Raw genomic sequence first — 21,019 nt, 5'->3', positions numbered from 1 at the left:
CACACACTCTTAAAGAAAGCATTGTACCAGAGTCTCAGCCATACTTGACATTGACATGTGTTTCTTTTTGGCAAAGCAGGGCCATTTGGAACAAGCTATCTTCAGCCTTATGGATAGCAGAATATGTGACGTGCTATAATCTATCATAGGTGTTCATCTTATCTCCATAGTTAAAAACTACTGGTTTTCTCAGACCTTGTTTTACCTAGTTAGAATTTCTCAGTAGAAGGGGCTGCACATGTGTTGACTTGAAGTAACATTTCATCATAAGGTGGTTTTGATGATGCTTAGTTGACTTTTTCAATTTCAGGGTGTTTGAAGAAGCTGACGCAGACTTGCAGGAGCTTCAGGCCTCAATGGAGCAGTTACTTAGGGAGCAACCTGGAGAGGAGTACAGTGAGGAGGAGGAGTCGGTCCTCAAGAGCAGTGATGTGGCGCACACGGCAAATGGGACAGATCCAGCAGATGAGGACGATAATCCCAGCAGTGAAAGCGCCCTAAACGAAGAATGGCACTCAGGTGTGTGACCTTGCTTGTGGGCCTTGTTCTGTCTGTGTCCAGCATTGCAGGGAAAGGGGATTCTTTTGACACCTGATAATGAACTGTTTCCATCTTTAAACGTGGAGTATGCTCTGTGCACTTGATCCATTTCCTCCCATTGAACTTTGTTTTCCGAGGTAGGGTCTGTGTCTAGCTCAGGCTGACCTGGAATTCACTTTGTAGTCTAAGGGTGGCCTTGAACTCATGGCAATCCTCCTACCTCTGCCTCCCAAGTGCTGGGGTTAAAGGCGTGTGCTGCCACAGCTAACTTAGAGCAGTAATTTTTGAAATATATTTCTGCGATTTGCTCCCCATTTCTTTTACTGTTTTCCTGTGTGTATGTATACCTGTGGCATGAGTATGTGTGTTCATGTGAATGTTTGCATATGTGTGTGTGTATGCACGTGCACATGGAGGCCAGAGGTTGATGTTAGGGGTCTCCCTCCAGTTGCTCTCTGTCATATTCTTTGAGGCATGGTCTCTTAATGACCTAGACTCATCAGTTCAGCTAGTCCATGGATTCCCTGTTGCCACCTCCTCAGCACTGGGATGGCAGGCATCACTATAGTCAGCATCACCACATGGGTTATGGGGTCTCCAAATTTAAGCCCCCACACTCATTACCCTAGCCCCTTCCTCCTCATTTCTTTTTTTGGTTGTTTGTTAGTTTTGTTTCTTTGTATTGATTTATTTATTTGAGAGTGACAGAGAGAGAAAGAGGCAGATAGAGAGAGAGGGAGAGAATGGGTGCACCAGGGCTTCCAGCCACTGCAAACAAACTCCAGATGTGTGCGCCCCCTTGTGCATCTGGCTAACGTGGGTCCTGGGGAATCGAGCCTCGAACCAGGGTCCTTAGGCTTCACAGGCAAGTGCTTAACTGCTAAGCCATCTCTCCAGCCCTTCCTCATTTCTTATTTTCCTAGTTGTCATGCCAGTAACTGAGTTCTCTAGTGCTTTTCTAAATGTTATGGTATGTGTGTTGGATAATGTGCCACCTGTGTGCTTCATCATGTTATGTCCCAGTGTTACCAACTTCCATTATAGATAGGTGTAGCTGTTTTAATACAGAACATACAAATATGCTTTGTTTGTTTTTTTTATGAAATTCACATTTGATAGTAACATTTCTAGGAATCTTTCTAACCTCATCTACTAGCTATGTCTCCAAGAGAAAAGATTCCTAAAGTACTATTCTTGTGTACAATGCTTTGATTAATGAGCACACACTATAATATGACTGTTGGTACTAAAAGTAGAAGTATATTTCAGTGACATAATGTACTTATTATAGATTTTGAGTCTATTCATATAAGAATTACTTTTAGGAGATATAAAGGGAAGAGAAAGGACAGGAGGAGGGTACTTAATAGGTTGATATTGTATATATGTAAGTACAGTGATTGAGATGGGGAGGTAATATGATGGAGAATGAAATTTCAAAGGAGAAAGTGTCGGGGGGGGAGGGAATTACCATGGGATATTTTTTTTATAATCATGGAAAATGTTAATAAAAATTAAAAAATTTAAAAAAACTGAAACAAATGACTGTAGTTCAGAATTCACCAAGAGGAGCAAGAAGTAAGGAAGGAAAGGAGAGAGAGGGAGGGATTTCTTGGCTTTAGACAATCCATGTCCTATTTCTTCACTCAGTGAATGTTCACACAAGGGCAGGGGACAGTGAATGTAGGGTGAGCTGCAGTGGATGAAGGAAACCCAACATCAGCAGAGAGTGGGCTGCGCTCGCTCCCCATCCCGCTTGTCCTTGTTCCAACTCCACCACCCTCTGTTGTCCCTCTTGCCATTACCTCTCAGGTCTCGAATGATCTGCACCAGGTTGGCTTCCTAAGAAAGGAAGTTGCTGTGTTCCTAGGGTGCCTACAAGTGTGGGCTCTTGTATCGGTTAGTTTCTCATTGCTGGGACAAAATACTTGACCAGACACAGCTTGTAGAAGAAGAAAAAGGGTTTAATTCAGGTGACAGGGAAGATACGGCAGGTACAGGCACCAGCTTGTCTCATTGTCACAACAGCAGGGAGAAAGCAGAGAGAACAGCAAGGGGAGCTGGACTACAAAACCTCAAGGACTTCAGTGGCCCGCTTCCTGCAGGAAGCATTAACCTCTTCTGGGTCCCACAACCTTCTCCAACACTACCACCCACTCCATGGCTACCACAACCTTCCCCACCAGCTGGGGATAAGGAATTCAAACACCTGAGTTTATGGGGGCATATTTTACATTCAAACCACCATAACCTCCCACACTCCAGGAGAATTGAAAGGTCTAGAACAATCAAATATCCACGTGGAACAGGATGGAAGGGTGGCTGTAGAGCACTGGTGACACGATCTTCCGGGACCACCCAAGTTTTGGCCTCCTTTGATTAAAAAAGGAGCCATACAGTGACCTTGGGACGACTCAGAAGGTATCATAGTGCTGGAAAGAAGTGACTGGAGTACTGAGTAACATCTTGATCACACCTTCCAAGGCTCAGGGTCTAATGCAGAAGAGGTGGTGGAAAGAATGTAAGAGCCAAAGGAAGGGTAGGACTCCTTACAACATGCTCTCCCTCCAGACGTAAAATGGCCTGGATATCCAAGACCTCACAGTGCCTGACACTACCTACATAAGACCATCTTAAGAGGAGGAAAGACCATAACGTCAAAATAAAAGAGAAACTGATTGAGATGGGGAGGGAATATGATGGAGAATGGAATTTCAAAGGGGAAAAGGGGAGGGAAGGAGGAGGGTATTACTGTGGGATATTTTTTATAGTCATGGAAAATGTTTTAAAAAATTGAGAAAAAATAAAGTTAAATTAAATTAAATTAAAAAATAGAATTACTTAAAATATCTTTTATTTCTTTTCAGATAATAGTGATGGTGAGACTACTAGTGAATGTGAATATGATAGTGTCTTTAACCATCTAGAGGAACTCAGACTTCACTTGGAGCAAGAAATGGGCTTCGAAAAATTCTTTGAGGTTTATGAGAAAATAAAAGTAAGTAAAATATCAGCTGAAGTATTTACTTTTTAATGTGCTTTGAATTGTAGAGAAATATTGATTATCTTTACTAGTCACTAGAATGTTATAAATATGAACACATAGAGGAGTGTCCAGTTTGAGAAGGTAATATTCAAATTTTAATTCATATTTGGAAATCTGGCATAGGCTATTCATGAAGATGAAGATGAAAATATTGAGATCTGCTCAACAATAGTACAAAATATTTTGGGCAATGAACATCAGCACCTTTATGCCAAGATTCTTCATTTAGTCATGGCAGACGGAGCCTATCAAGAAGGTAAGGTTTTCTCATGTCTTCGTATTTTCAGTAAATGTGAGAAAAGCAATGGGACAAATGTGAAGTGTTGAGCTGACATCACATGCACACTGGAATCATATCTATTACTTTTAAGCAGTTACAAAATTAACTGTGGTCTGCCATATTCTCTATCTACCTGTCTGTCTATCTTCTTACTTATTTGCAACTAGAGAGAGACCGAGAGAATGGACACATCAAGGCCTCTAGCCACTGCAAACAAACACCAGGTGCATGTGCCACTTTGTGCCCTGGCTTTACGAGGGTACCAGGGAATCAAACCTGGCTCATTAGGCATTACAGGCAATTGTCTAAACTGCTGACCATCTCTCCAGCCCTGTCATAAACTCTTACTGACTTAGGCTCTCTAAGTCAATATCCTTTTATTCATTAAAAACAATTTTTTTGGTTTATGTGTGTAGAGTGCAAGTGTGTGTTACATGCCTGTTCATATGTGTGTTAGTGGGGTGTGTGCACATGTGTATGTATATGTAAAGGCCAAAGGTAGATTTTTGATCACTTTGCACTTTTATTCTTTGAGATAAGGTTACTCTCTAAATCTATAGCTAACCAATGAACTCCAAGAATTCCCCATCTCTATCCCTTCAGTACTGAAATTACAGGGAAAAGCTGGCTTTTAATGTAGGGGCTGGGTATCTGAACTCAGGTTCTCATGTTAGGAAGTACTTTACCCACAAGCTGTCTCCCCAGGCCCCTTTTATTTAAACTGCAAGTAGCATTTGAATGAGATTTTTTAAGCCTCCTAATTCAATAGCTGTAGAAATTAGAATAATTTTCATTGAAGATGTAATATTAAACATTAATGCACATGGAAATAATTGTAAGAATTTCTAATCTATTTGCCAAAAAATTAGTCAGTTACTTTATATGTTTAATTAATAGTCTAAAAATGAGTTTAAATGTTGATGCTTAATTATAGCAATGTAAACTTTTATAAAAGTTATTTATCTTCCATCTTGTTACAAAAATGCTTTCTTAGATCACATTTAAAAATACATGCGGAGCCGGGCGTGTTGGCGCACACCTTTAATCCCAGCACTTGGAAGGCAGAGATAGGAGGATCGCCATGAGTTTGAGGCCACCTTGAGACTACAGAGTGACTTCTAGGTCAGCCTGAGCTAGAGTGAGACCCTACCTCGGAAAACCAAAAAGAATAAATAAATATATACATGCAGAGGCTGGGAAAGTGGTTCAGCAGTTAAATGAAGGCATTTGCTTGCAAAGCCTGCAGGCCCAGGTTTGATTCCTCAGTACCTATGTAAAACCAGATACACAAAGTGACACATGCATCTGGAGTTTGTTTATAGTGGCAAGAAGCCCTGAGTATGTCCATATTCATTTTCTCTCTCTCTCTCTCTCTCCCTCTTTCTCAAATAAGCAAAGTAACACAGATAAAAAAAAATAAAAATACATCCGGGTCCAAGATAAAAACAAGTTTTAAAACTACTTGGGAAAGTCCCTGTTGCAGGTGAGTACAGGCAGTCTAAGAAGAAGCCAGGAAGGAGGAGAAGGACAGCGCCCTACTCAGTGGCTCTCTGCCCCTTCTGAAAGCAGGGTACAAGGTAACCTTCCCAGTAGGGCAGGGAACTTCATTAGTTTACTGACAAAGTTTAGTTAGCTATTCAGAGGACAGTTATTTTTGGGTTTTTTTGTTTGTTTTGTCGAGACAGGGTCTTGTTGTGGATCCCAGGCTGGCCTCATTCTCATGAACCTCCTCTGTCTTGAATGTTCAGGTTACAGGCCTGCACCACCACACCTAGCCACCTCATGATTCTTTTAATCATAGTGTTACTGAAAAACCATAACATGTGGGCTCTTTTAAGGAGGTCAAGATTACTTCCTAATCCAGCAAAAGAATCCAAAGGTCTGTAGCCTTTGATAATTCTGTTCATTTGTGAGTTACTTCTATAAAGTAGATATTTTATATTACTGAATAATAAAAAATTATTTTAGGGGACTAGAGTGATGACTTAGCAGTTAAGGCGTTTGCCTGCAAAGCCTAAGGACCCAGGTTCAATTCCCCAGTACTCACATAAGCCAGATGCACAAGGTGGTGCGGTGCATGCTTCTGGAGTTCCCTTGCAGGAGCTAAAGGCCCTGATGCACCCATCTCTCTCTCTCTCTCTCTCTCTCCAGATATATAGATATAGATATATCTGCCTCTTTCTCTCTCTCTAATGAATATACAAATAAAATGTTTAAAAAATTATTTTATTATTAAGATGAATATCTCCAAAACATTGTCTAGAATGTAAGGATTCCTGGTTTATTGACAGAAGACTACATCTTATAAAAAATAAAAATCCAGGGCTGGAGGGATGGCTTAGCGGTTAAGGCATTTGCCTACAAAGCCAAAGGATCAGGTTTGATTCCCCAGGACCCACATTAGCCAGATGCACAAAGGGGTGCATGTGTCTGGAGTTTGTTTGCAGTGGCTGGAGGCCCTGGCGTGCCCATTCTCACTCTCCCTCCTTCCCTCCCTCCCTCTTTCTCTGTCAAATAAATAAATAATAATAAAATATTTTTAAAAATAAAAAACCAGTGCTAAAATGAGATGAGAAATGTCCTGTACCTTCTACAGTATCTGACTTGCATGGAGCTATTAGTTATAATAATGTCATCGACTAAGTTAATGATTCCATGGAAGTGACTCTGTGAAGAGTGTCAGAGCGCTATTAATGCTCAGATGTCCATCCTTCAGGCAATTCTCTCCCTTCTCTGGTTCTAATGGAGCTGCAGCAGCAGAATGCTTAGGCTTACTTGACAAGAATCTGGAGAGCTTTTGTATTACCTGCTCCTCCACTGAAGAAGTATAATCAAGAGCAAGATGAAATTGGTACCTCCTGAGTGGCTTCAAAGATACCTGCATACATAGAAGGCCATCCCCTGCAAAAGGCCAAAAATTAAAAGAGGCTAATAAGACCCTAAAGAAACAACGTCAGCTTTTCTCTAGCATGCTAGTGGCAAAAGATCTGAAACCCTCCAGTTCTGTATTATAAAGCTTGATGGTAATTTTTTAGCCTAGGAGGAGAAAAATATAAAGCAATTAAAGTCAAATGGTTAACTTAAAAAAAGAAAACGAACTAGCAATGTTTAAAAAATGCAGCCCATAACTTATCAATACACCACTACATAAACTCTTTGTGAAAGGCATTATCTGAGTAAGCTAGCATGCTAGTTTGTACACTTAAACATTGGAGAGTCACATGCTTCAAGCACTTTGGCAACTAAGTCATATCCCCATCCTCCAAGCACATCTTTCCCTCTACATCCATCTTAGGTGAAGTATCTGTGTCTATGTAATGACATTCCAAACAGCAGTTAGTATGAGTGAACCAGATTTCTAGCTATCAGTATGGATATGCCCACAAATGAGTTAAGTGAATAGCATATACCATTTATGTATTATCTAAAACAATTTTATTTATTTGTATATGTCTTAATAATAATGAAAGGCCATAAGCAGAAAGGATATGCCTTAATTTGGGATTACTGGAAAATGCTTTTGGAGAAAAAAAGAAGGCAGTAAGATTGGAAAAGGGTAATATACATTTTTAAAATATTTTTATTTATTTACTTGCAAGCAGAGAGAGAGAGAGAAGGGGCATCTCTGAGCCTCTAGCCACTGCAGATGAACTCCAGATACATGCACCACTTTGTGCATTTGGCTTTACATGAGTACTAGGGAATCAAACTTTGGTTCTTAGGCTTTGTAGACAAGCACCTTAACTGCTGAGCTATCTTTCCAGCCTCTATAATATAATATGTATTTTTCTTAGCCCAGACCATTAGGGCTGAATGTTAACTTATGTTAATTCTAGATAGCTATATGTATGTTCATTGCTTTCTTGCTTATCTGAAACATTTTATAACTACAAAGATGAGTAAGTTATAGCTCAGAATGATGTGACATTAAAAGTAATAAAAATTATGTAAGCTGCATGAAGTGATGCTCTAGCTGTGTCTAAGATCTTCCTAGTGGAGAAAACATCAGAATTGGAATTTCTGGGATGCATGGGAATTTGCCACGAATCAGTATATGTATGTAGTATGTATACATAGAAGGATGAGTAGAACAGTAAGTAACTTAGTATTACTGAGAGATCATGGCAGCATATGGGGAAGATGGAGATTGAAAGCTAACAGTGGAAATACTTCAAAGACCCCGTCATGAAACACTCTGCAGTCCGTGTTGAGTTGCATGAGCTCTCCCAGCGCTGCAGGGAGCTAGTGAGGGCTGTAGGAAGTAGAGCATCTGAACTGGCACTTGCACTTTTGTGAGGGTGTGGAACATAGTGCTTGTTTCGCATTGTCAAGTAATCTGTTTAATTCATGTGACAATGTTTTAGAATAAACCTGACAATGGTTTATGTAAATAAGAATGGCTACTTTCACTATGCCATATTCATAAAACAGGAGTATGATGCAGACATTGAATTGCCATGGAATCTATTCCATGATTTTATGGGTTTGTAGTATTTTATTGTGGGAAGAACTTTACAGTCATCTCTACCCCCCACATCGATTCTATCATGAACATATTAGAATCTTACCTGATTTATCTTTTTGTTTATAACCACTTACCATCTTTCTGTTGTGTTTCTTAAACAGAAAAACTTATGTTTCAATGTAGCATTTTGATATATGTGTGTGTATAGATATTATTTTATTTATTTTATTTTTTGGTTTTTCAAGGTAGGGTCTCGCTCTAGCTCAGGCTGACCTGGAATTCACTATGTAGTCTAAGGGTGGCCTCAAACGCACGGCAGTCCTCCTACCTCTACCTCCCGAGTGTTGGGATTAAAGGTGTGTGCCACCATGCCCTGCTTCTGATATATATATGTATTTTTTTTTTCTTTTGGTTTTTCAAGGTAGGGTTTCACTGCAGCCCAGGCTGACCTGGAATTCACTATGTAGTCTCAGGGTGGCCTTGAACTCACACTGATCCTTCTACCTCTGCCTCCCAAGTGCTGACATTAAAGGCGTGTGCCACCACACTGGCTCTGATACAATTTTTTAAAAATGTTTATTTGTGCTTAAAAACAATGTGGGAGGATTTATATGTAATTAATTTTAACATTGGTTGCTTTTCTCTGATAATTTTTACTTCCCATTTTAATTTTTGTTACCCTGTCTGAGTAGCTAACAATGAAATGTGCTATTACAATAAAAACTGTATTTAAAACTAATGAAAAATAAAATAATAAAAAAAATTAATGATCTTTTCCTTTAGGGTGGAAAAGAATGAATTTTCTCCTGTATTAAGCTGTATTAGGGGCTGGAGAAATAGCTTAGCAGTTAAGTTGCTTTCCTACAAAGCATAATGGCCTGGTTTGATTCCCCAGTATCCACATAAAACAGATGCACAAAGTGTCACATGCATCTGGAATACATTTGCAGTGACTGGAGGCCCTGGTTTGCCCATTCTCTCTCTTATCTCTGTCTCTTTTCTCTCTCTGTGCATCCAAATAAATAAATAAAATATTATATTATTAGATTTGGCTAGATTTTAAATAATCAGGTTTTTTTTTTTTAACTTTTTCTACAGATAATGATGAATAATCCTCAGGACATCCTTTTAACGTTATACAACTACATAAAAGCATTTGAACTTGGCTCACAAGAACAATAAACTTCATGGGAAATACAAAGACTATTTATAAGTAATATCAGAAGGAAATACTGGTTTAAGATTTAAGATGGGCATGCTTGTTACATGGAGATAAAATGATTGAGAAGCATGAATTTTCATGTGAAATTCTGGCATATTATCTGTTTTTACTAAATTCTGTAGTTAAATCCTATAGAACATATACTTCTTATATCACCCAGCTAAAGTGTAAAAGGTACTCACTCAGAACTGGAGTTAATGGTGAAGATTTACCATGCGGTTAAGGGACTACTTTTAGCCTTCAGGTTGAAGAAATACCTTCATCACAGATGACCTGCCCTTGACTTGCTCTTAACTATTTTTTTTTTTTTTTCTTCCTGTCGAGGACTTGTTTCTATCTTGGCCAACAATTCTCCACTAAGTAATCTTTGTCAAGAGTTCTATTCAAATCTTTACATTTAGAAGTGGAATTTTTAGCCTTGAAGTTTATATATTCAAGTAATTTTTCAACGGGTGTGTCTCCTTAACTAGCTCTGTGGTAACAATCTTAAGGTCAATAAATTTATTAGGAATAGCAAAATTATATAAGAAGTTGCTTGATTTCTTCGATTTCTCTTTCAGGACTGGAACCAGGAATGTTATATCTAAATATTAGGCTGTGAACTTAAGACATTGTCCTAGTATGTGGTATAAAGTTGCCCGTTGATTTTTAACTCCACTCCTGCATGTGCTTCCACAGCAACTTGAGTTAAGGAGAAAGGAATCTATATGCTCTTGTTGACACTGGTAGTTTTGGTAACTACTGTGGGAAAATGTTTGCCTCCTGATGCATTTCCATTATGAGAGGATTGTTAGCTTATGGAAGATGATGGTCATCTAGCTTCAGTTAGAATGTGCCAAGTATTATGTGGTTGCATTCAAGGTGTCTATAACCCTGGTGCTTTAGGGACAGTGGAAGCACAAAGCAGCCTGATAGGCATCCTCTGGCATTTGAAAGGTGAAGTCTTACTTTGCAGCACCATCAGTGCTATTGAACTTATTATTGTGTATATCATTTCTAACATCCAAAGCTAAACAGTTGATTTTTATATGTTTATTTTATATTTCTATTAAAGTTTTATTATGTACCTGAACTGTACTGCTGGCTGTCTTTTATTTCTTAGCATGTTCTATGTACTTTTGTCACTTCCTGGCAGAATGTCAGTGGCAGGAGCATATGCAAATAAAGACATGATATCTAGAAACAGGAAGCTAGAGAGAGTAGATGGAGGGCTAGAGAGATGGCTTAGCTGTTCAGGTGTTTGCCTGCAAAGCCAAAGGACCTTGGTTCAATTCTCCAGGACCCACATAAGCCAGATGCACAAGGGGGTACATGCATCTGGAGTTTGTTTGCAGTGACTGCAGGCCCTGGTGTAACCATTCTCTCTCTCCCTTTCTCTGCCTCTTTCTCTCTCTCAAATAAATAAAAACAAAGTTAAAAAAGAGAGAGTAGATGGAGCCAGGCTCAGGCTTTGAATAGCCCCCTCTTGAAAATTCCCTTAATCTACAGTGCCCTCAGTGACCTAAAGACCTCCTACTCCTAACAGACCCCACCTCCCAAACATCATACCTCCCCCTGCACCAGCCTGGGAACCAGCTTTCCAACATGGGAATCTTTGAGATACACCACGGCAAAATATGTGCCAAAAACTGAATCCTGACTATACTCTTTCCACGATGAAGTGAAAGAAAGATTTATATCTGTCCATTAACAATAAAAATAATAATACATGTGATCCAGTGGTTTTCTAACTGTGCAACGAAGACCAGTGCCACAAGATGAAAATGGACAAGATTAACTCTGCAGTTCCTCAAATTCACAGAAATAGCACAGGATGGGGACAGAGAGGACTGGCCAGACAAAACCAGGAGTTCCCTCATTTGGAGAGATGGAAATTTGAATTTGGAGGAGTGAAAGCAGCCAGAATTTTCAAGGTATCATACAGCATATTTCCCAAAATAATAGTTCATATTTTGGATCTTAAAAGAGTATCAAATTTTAAATGATTCAGATCATACAAAGTATGTGTTCTTCTCACCACAATGGCATTAAATCCATTTAAGTCACAGATACACAAAGAAAATTCAGGAATCTAAAAGGAGGAGATCAGGAAAACTGATTGGTCTCTACTAGACTAAAAGATACTTAAGAAATAAATTAGAGGACTTCCGGTTAAGATGGCGGCGTAGGTACCACGCCAAAGCTGCCTGGGGGGAAAAAGACCAAAAAAACTCAGCAAAATACACACTTTTACTAAAAAGTGAGGTGTATAGGAAATTGAGGCGGCAGCGGAGAAGTAGAAGAGTTATAGAGCATCCAGAGCCCGCACAGGCGGGAACAGCGGCTCCGGGGCAGCTCGGCCAACCGCCGCAGCCGCGGCGCAGCAGAAACCCGCCAGACTCTCGGCTCGAGCCGCAGGACAAGCCAGGTGCGGGATTTTCCCCTCACACCGCGCTCTCCGCAACTCGGGAAACGTGAGGGGAGAGCGGCAGCGAGCAGCGGAGGAGAAGATCGCGAGGTAGAAGAACACGTGGAGCAGCGAGAGATCCAGAGCAGCCGTGGCTCCCTCCCCTCCCCCAACGCCTGAACCCAGCTCCAGCGAACACAGCAGCGGCCCGGGACCCGGCCACGCCAACTTGGGCTGACAGCGGGACCCAAGCAGGAGCAGAGTTCGGCAGCAACTTCAGCGGCTCCAGCAGCGGACCCAGGAGCGGCAGCGGCGGCAGATCCCGCAGCAGCGGCTTCGGGAGGAGCAGCGGCAGTGGACACGGCAGCGGCAGCTTCAGCAGCGGTGGTGGCTCCGGTGGTGGCAGCTACGGCAGCAGTAGAGGCAGCAGCAGAGGCAGCAGCAGCGGCTCAGTTTGCCCCATAGGAAAAGCAAGTGCCCAGCTCCAGAAATCAGAACAGCAGCCCGACAACCCAGGCAGCAACTTGACTGAGACCAAAATCACCCAAGGTAACTGGGATTGCACCAGGGAAGGGTCTCACTTGGTCACAAGCTGACTTGGATCCCTCAACAGACCAGAAATCTAAACCTCTGTGTTGATAGAGGATCTGGTCATTATAATAACTACTCTTACATACATACTCGGGGCTGTTTTTGATTGAATGTGTACAGTGTTTAGTTAAATTTTAGAATCTACCTGTATTTTATTCCACTCAGCCTGCTTGAATACTCCTATAGCAGGGAAACTCAACCCCTAAGAACATCTTTGTAGATACTCTGAGAGTCTTAAGAGCCACACCTCACACCTTAAGGTCCTACCCTGAAAATATATTACATCAAATCAATTGATACAGCTAAGAATACACAGCTAGCTAGAAAATCCAAGCATTAACTTAATCCAAGATGCAAAAATATATACATTATAACACAAGAAACACTAAAAAGCAAGACGATATAAATCCACCTAAAAGTATTAATGCATCAGAAATGTCCTCCAGTGAGAAAGAGTTAGAGGAAATGCCTGAGAAAGAGTTCAAAAGAATAATTATAAATATGTTCAAAGAGGTCAAAGAACACATGAAAACAATCAAAGAAGAAATCAAAGAGGAAATCAAAGAGGAAATCAAAGGAATCAAAGAAGAGGCAGGACAGCAATTTAATGAAATAAAGAAGGCAATACAAGACATAAATAGGGAAATAGAAATAATAAAGAAAAACCAGTCAGAATTACTAGCAATGAAGAACACAGTTAATGAAATAAAAAACTCTGTAGAAAATCTCACCAGTAGGATGGATGAGGGAGAGGACAGAATATCTAAGCTAGAAGACCAGGTGGCAGACCTAATGCAGTCCAACAAAGAGAAAGACAAACTTATAGAAAAGTATGAGTGGGAATTTCAAGATATTCGGGACACTATGAAAAGATCCAATATAAGAATTCAGGGCATAGTAGAAGGAGAAGAACTCCACTCCAGAGGCATAGTAGGCATCTTCAACAAAATCATAGAGGAAAATTTCCCCCAAATTGGGAAAGAGGTGCCAATACAGTTACAGGAAGCCTTTAGAACCCCAGCCAGACAAAACCCAGAAAGAACCTCTCCTCGCCACATTATACTCAAACTTCCAAACACACAAACCAAAGAAAAAATATTGAAAGCAGTTAGAGAGAAAAATCAAGTTACCTACAAAAGCAAGCCCATCAGGATTACAGCAGATTATTCAACACAAACTTTTAAAGCCAGAAGGGCTTGGAGTGATATATTCCAAGTTCTGAAAGATAACAACTGTCAACCAAGGTTACTTTATCCTGCAAAGTTATCCATTCAAATAGATGAAGAAATAAAGACATTCCATGGCAAAAGCAGGTTAAAGGAGTATTTGAAGACAAAACCAGCTCTACAGAAAATACTTGATAGAATCCTCCATGCTGAACAAAAGGAAAAGCACACATATAAGGAACCTAGAAAAAACAAGCTATACTCAAATACCAGTTAACAGAAGAGAGGTAGAACCAGTAACACACACACACACAAAAATGGCAAACATAAATACACACCTTTCAATAATATCTCTTAATATCAACGGTCTCAATGCCCCAACGAAAAGACATAGATTTGCAGACTGGGTTAAAAAGCAGGATCCTACAATTTGTTGTCTCCAAGAAACTCACCTTTCTACAAAGGATAGACATTATCTTAGGGTGAAAGGTTGGAAGACGGTGTTTCAAGCAAATGGGCCTAGAAAACAAGCAGGGGTTGCTATCCTAATATCAGACAGGGTAGACTTTAGTCCGACGTTAGTCAAGAAAGATAAGGAAGGTCACTTTATATTGATTAAGAGCACACTTCAACAGGAGGACATTACAATCCTAAACATATATGCACCTAACATGGGGGCTCCCAAATTCGTCAAACAAACACTATTAGAACTAATGTCACAGATAACACCAAACACAGTGGTGGTGGGTGACTTTAACACCCCACTCATCAATTGACAGGTCATCCAGGGAAAGAATAAACAGAGAGGCAGCTGGACTAAATGAGGTCATAGAAGGAATGGACCTAACAGATATATACAGGACATTTCATCCAAAGGCTGCAGAATATACATTCTTTTCAGCAGCACATGGAACATTCTCTAAGATAGACCATATATTAGGACACAAAGCAAATCTTAACAAATTCAGGAAAATTGAAATAATTCCTTGCATTCTATCTGACCACAATGGAATTAAACTACAAATCAGTAGCAAGAAAGGCGATAGAGCATACACAAAATCATGGAAACTAAACAATACACTACTAAATGATGAGTGGGTCAATGAAGAAATCAAAAAGGAAATCAAAAAATTTATAGAGTCAAATGATAATGAGAACACAACATACCAAAATCTCTGGGACACAATGAAGGCAGTTCTAAGAGGTAAATTTATAGCCTTAAGTGCCTATATTAAGAAATTAGAAAGGTCGCAAGTAAACGACCTAATGCTTCACCTTAAAGCCTTGGAAAAAGAAGAATAAGGCAAACCAAAAATCAGTAGGCGGGAAGAAATAATAAAGATTAGGGCAGAAATTAATGAAATAGAAACAAAAAGAACAATCCAAAGAATTAATGAAACAAAGAGTTGGTTCTTTGAAAGGATAAACAAGATTGATAAACCCTTAGCAAATCTGACCAAAAGAAAGAGAGAAGAGACACAAATTAATCAAATCAGAGATGAACAAGGTAACATCACAACAGATTCCAGAGAAATTCAAAAAATCATAGGGACATACTATAAAAGCATATACTCCACAAAGTATGAAAATCTGAAAGAAATGGATGATTTCCTTGATCTATATGACCTACCTAAATTAAATCAAAATGAGATTAATCACTTAAATAGACCTATAACAAACATGGAGATCCGAACAGTTATCAATAATCTCCCAACTAAAAACAACCCAGGCCCGGATGGATTCACTGCTGAATTTTACCAGACTTTTAAGGAAGAGCTAACACCATTGCTTCTTAAGCTTTTCCAGGAAATAGAAAAAGAAGGAATTCTACCAAACTCCTTCTATGAGGCCAGCATCACCCTGATACCAAAACCAGGCAAAGATAGAACAAAAAAAGAAAATTACAGACCAATCTCCCTCATGAACATAGATGCAAAAAGTCTCAACAAAATATTGGCAAACAGAATACAAGAGTATATCAAAAAGATCATTCACCCTGACCAAGTAGGCTTTATCCCAGAGATGCAGGGATGGTTCAACATACGCAAATCTATAAATGTAATACATTACATAAACGGGTTGAAGGACAAAAATCACATGATCATCTCATTAGATGCAGAGAAAGCATTTGACAAAATCCAACATCCCTTCATGATAAAAGTCCTACAGAGACTGGGAATAGAAGGAACATATCTCAATATAATAAAGGCTATTTATGACAAGCCTACAGCCAACATATTACTAAATGGGGAAAAACTGGAAGCTTTTCCACTAAAATCAGGAACAAGACAAGGGTGTCCACTGTCCCCACTTCTATTTAATATAGTTTTGGAAGTCTTGGCCATAGCAATAAGGCAAGAGACACACATAAAAGGGATACAAATTGGAAAGGAAGAAATCAAGTTATCATTATTTGCAGATGACATGATTCTATACATAAAGGACCCTAAAGACTCTACTAGCAAGCTGTTAGAGCTGATCAAAACCTACAGCAATGTAGCAGGATACAAAATAAATACACAGAAATCAGTAGCCTTCATATATGCTAACAACAAACACACAGAGGATGAAATCAGAGAATCACTCCCATTCACAATTGCATCAAAAAAAAATAAAATACCTTGGAATAAACCTAACCAAGGAAGTAAAGAATCTATACAATGAGAACTTTAAAACACTCAAGCGAGAAATTGCAGAAGACACTAGAAAGTGGAGAAACATCCCTTGTTCCTGGATTGGAAGAATCAATATCGTGAAAATGGCAATCTTACCTAAAGCAATCTACACATTTAATGCAATCTCTATCAAAATTCCAAAGGCTTTCTTCATGGAAATAGAAAAAACAATCCAAAAATTCATTTGGAATCACAAAAAACCTCGAATATCTAAAATAATACTGAGCAACAAAAAAGAGGCTGGTGGTATCACCATACCTGATTTTAACCTATACTACAGAGCCATAGTAACAAAAACAGCATGGTACTGGCACAAAAACAGACATGTAGATCAGTGGAGCAAAATAGAGGACCCAGATGTAAGCCCAAGTAGCTATAGCCACCTGATATTCGATAAAAATGCCAAAAATACTCATTGGAGATGAGACAGCCTCTTCAGCAAATGGTGCTGGGAAAACTGGATATGTATCTGCAGAAGGATGAAATAGATTCTTCTCTCTCGCCATGCACAAGAATTAAGTCCAAATGGATTAAAGACCTTAACATCAGACCTGAAACTCTGAAACTGCTAGAGGAAAAAGTAGGGGAAACCCTTCAACATATTGGTCTTGGCAAAGACTTTCTGAATACAACCCCAATTGCTCAGGCAATAAAACCACAGATTAACCACTGGGACCTAATGAAATTACAAAGATTTTGCACCGCAAAGGACACAGTGAAAAAAGCAAAGAGGCAACCTACAGAATGGGAAAAAATCTTCGCCAGCTATATATCTGATAGAGGATTAATATCTAGGATATCCAAAGAACTCAAAAAGTTAAATAATAAGGAATCAAACAAGCCAATCAAAAAATGGGCTATGGAGCTAAATAGAGAGTTCTCAAAGGGAGAAATACAAATGGCATATAAGCATCTAAAAAAATGTTCTACGTCACTAGTCATCAGGGAAATGCAGATTAAAACTACATTGAGATTCCATCTCACTCCTGTCAGATTGGCCACCATCATGAAAACAAATGATCATAAATGTTGGCGGGGATGTGGAAAAAAAGGAACCCTTCTGCACTGCTGGTGGGAATGCAATTTGGTCCAGCCATTGTGGAAAACAGTGTGGAGGTTCCTAAAGCAGCTAGAGATTGATCTACCATATGACCCAGCTATAGCGCTCCTAGGCATATATCCAAAGGACTCATCTCATTTCCTTAGAAGTACATGCTCAACCATGTTTATTGCTGCTCAATTTATAATAGCTGGGAAATGGAACCAGCCTAGATGTCCCTCAACAGATGAGTGGATAATGAAGATGTGGTACATTTATACAATGGAGTTCTACTCAGCGGTAAAGAAAAATGAAGTTATGAAATTTGCAGAAAAATGGGTGGACCTGGAAAGGATTATACTAAGTCAGGTAACCCAGGCCCAGAAAGCCAAGCGCCACATGTTCTCTCTCATATGTGGATCCCAGCTACAGATGACTGGGCTTCTGCGTGAGAATGAAAATACTTAGTAGCAGAGGCCAGTAAGTTGAAAAGGAGACATAAAGGGTGGAGAAAGGAAGGGAGGAGGATACTTAATAGGTTGATATTGTATATATGTAATTACAATGATTGTAATGGGGAGGTAATATGTTGGAGAATGGAATTTCAAACGGGAAAGTGTGGGGGTGGGGAGGGAGGGAATTACCATGGGATATATTTTATAATCATGGAAAATGTTAATAAAAATTAAAAAAAAAAAGAAAGAAATTAGAAATTGCTGGAATGGAGTACCATTCACTAGATCTAACAGATATCAGATAAGGGAATGTTAGGCTACCATTACAAAATATGATTGGATGACAAATCACAGAAATAATTTTCTCACTCTGTTGGCTGAGTTGGGGTCATCCATGCCAGCTTCTAGATGGGTACTTGCGACGTTGTTTCCACAAGACTTCCCCTCAGTTGTGCCTGGGGAAGCAGAGGTGTGCTTTCTGCAGTTTCTTCTTACTAATACTGGATTCTAACCCTATGCATCAGGACTCCACTCTCATGACCTCACTTAACCTTATTGCTTTTTTAGCAGCCCTATCTCCAAACAACCACACTGGTGACTAAGACTTCAGTACGAACATGTCCAGTGAGAGTGTCACAAACATTTAATCTATAACATCATTCAATCTCACCCCAAAAGACAGCCTTATATCTAATTATGCACAGTACTTTATGAAACTGAATTTTTGTTCAAAGCCTTCCCACAAAGGAATCTTTGGGTCCAGATGGTTTCCATGATGAATTCTATCAAACATTTTTGAGAGACATAGTTCTGATTTTTACACAAGCTGTTCTAATACAGGATTCAGGGAAACAGTTTCTCCTAAGAGAAGCACTACCTGTTCCCATAGTAGAGGGGAAAAGGTGGGAAAGAGGCGGTACAAGAAAAGAGGACGATAGACTCCTAAACCTCATGATCAGTGATGAAAACATTCTTTACAAACTTTCAGTAAGTCAGACCCAACAATACATAGGAAAATAGGTGGAATATATACCAGCACTGCAAGATAGGTTTAACATTTGAATATCAATCACTGCAAGTTCTATCAACAGACTAAAGAGAAAAATTCTATCAGGGAAAAAAATTGAGAAAATTCACTGTTCATTTCCCACAAAGTTTCTGCAGACTGGGATTAGAAGAGAACTGCTTCCATCTGATCAAGACCACTTAATAAAAAAACAACCTACAGCTGACAAGCTTAATGACATCAAAGTTTTCTTCATCAGTGGAGAAAGAGCAAGGATTTCTGCTTGCTCCACTTGCATTCTGCAGCATACTGTAGGTCCCAGCAATCATATCCATAGCTACAAATCGAAAAAAAATCAAAACCATAAATAGCATGGTGGTCATGGCATAGTAGGTACTGAGGAGCAAGGATACAAGAACTAAAGGGAATTCAGGATCCTTGTGGAGTACAAGGTTAGCGTTCTAAGTTGATCTCTATATTAACAATTATTGAAACCTTGAAAGTATCTATTATTCAGGAATATGAAATACTCAAGGGTCAATTTGACAAAATATGTGTAAGATCTGTACACTGGAGATTACAAACCATTGCTGGGAGAAACTAAAGGTCTAAGTAGATAAATATATTCTGTGAATCAAAGGATAAGATACTGTTTATAAGCAAACAAGAAATCATTGGCAGAAGTTTCTTAATCAGAGCTTAAAAGTATAAACTACAAAAGAAGGAAAAAATTGACTTCTTTAAAATTACAAATAGGCTGGAGTGATAGCTTAGCACTGAAAGAGCTTATTTGCGAAGCCTAAGGACCCCGGTTCAATTCCCCAGTGCCCACATAAGCCAAGGTGGTACATGTATCTGGAGTTTGTTTCCAGTGGCTGGAGGCCCTGGCATACTCATTCAGTCTCTCCCTCTCTCTAGTAAATAGTATTTTAAAAAATAAGTTGTTCTATTTAACTCGTGAGAGCGTAACCTTAGCATCTGGAATTCCTTGATCATACGGGTAACTTTAATATTGCATTCCATCTACATATCATACTTCATAAGTTTGCCCTTTAGTATTTGGACAATTCAAAACACTTAGGGAAATTTCAGTTATCTACACATTGCTGATTCTGTTGCAGACTCTTGATGTTCTTCCTCTACAGGTAACAAAGCTCTTCCTGCTCCTTATGTGTTTACACTTCATCATGGCCATCAGTTCATCAAGTTACACATGGAAAAAGGCTTCTCTGCCAACTTAGGAGAATGATTTTCAAGTATGTAAATGATTTCTCTAACTTCCATGGACCCCTGGGAAGCTTTTAAAGTCATTTTACTCCAAACATTTGGGTTTCTGGTTTTGATTCATTCATTATTTTTGTTGTTGTTGTTTGTTTTTTGAGGTAGGGTCTCATTCTAGCCCAGGCTGACCTGGAATTTACTCTGTAGTCTCAGGGTGGCCTCCAACTCATGGTGATCCTCCTACCTCTGCCTCCCAAGTGCTGGGATTCAAGGCATGTGCCACCACACCTGGCTTTTAATTCATTCTTTGTAGTTTTGGTGAGTGTTAACTGCATCAGCAGTGGTCAATCATTTGTAGCACTGCATTATGCCCAGGGCAGTGTCTGAACACAAAAAAAAAATTGCTGATTAATGTGATCAAATACCAGGTGAGTGTATGTGATCTTGAAAAGCTAACACCCTGGTCAGGGTCTGAAGCAATGAGGTTGTATTTGGAAGTAAAAATCAACATTCTCATGGCAAACTGACTCAGAATAGCCAGTACCTTGTCTATTATTTATTTTTATTTATTTACCTTAAAGCGACAGACAGAGAGAGAGAAAGAGGCCAATAGAGAGAGAAAATGGGCACACCAGGGCCTCTGGCCACTGCAGACGAACTCCAGACGCATGCGCCCCCTTGTGCATCTGGCTAACATGGATCCTGGAGAATCAAGCCTTGAACCAGGGTCCTTAGATTTCATAGGTAAGCACTTAACCACCAAGCCATCTCTCCAGCCCTTGTCTATTATTAATAGAACTTTAAATTCCAACCCATCCTCCAAGGGTTGCACCTCTGAATGAAACATGGACGGAACCAACCCATAAACAATAGAACTATAAGTCCACACTTGCTAGCTATGATGTCAGAACATGGGGAGATTGTTTT

The 21,019-nt window shown here is 39.5% G+C and overlaps 1 protein-coding gene across 1 annotated transcript in view; it reads left to right on the top strand.

Moving 5' to 3' along the window:
- Window positions 1–10,625, top strand: part of Nek1 (NIMA related kinase 1) — a 176,937-nt gene extending 166,312 nt beyond the window's left edge. The window contains exons 33-36 of the mRNA XM_045153398.1: window positions 311–519; window positions 3,408–3,538; window positions 3,710–3,842; window positions 9,430–10,625. Of these exons, the coding sequence (XP_045009333.1) occupies window positions 311–519; window positions 3,408–3,538; window positions 3,710–3,842; window positions 9,430–9,443 (487 nt within the window). The 3' untranslated portion in view covers window positions 9,444–10,625. The remainder of the gene's footprint in view (window positions 1–310; window positions 520–3,407; window positions 3,539–3,709; window positions 3,843–9,429) is intronic.
- The last annotated feature ends 10,394 nt before the right edge of the window (window positions 10,626–21,019 follow it).

The sequence above is a fragment of the Jaculus jaculus genome, chromosome 1, assembly GCF_020740685.1.
Source record: "Jaculus jaculus isolate mJacJac1 chromosome 1, mJacJac1.mat.Y.cur, whole genome shotgun sequence".
Taxonomy (NCBI): domain Eukaryota; kingdom Metazoa; phylum Chordata; class Mammalia; order Rodentia; family Dipodidae; genus Jaculus; species Jaculus jaculus.
This window is presented reverse-complemented; position numbering and strand designations above follow the sequence as displayed.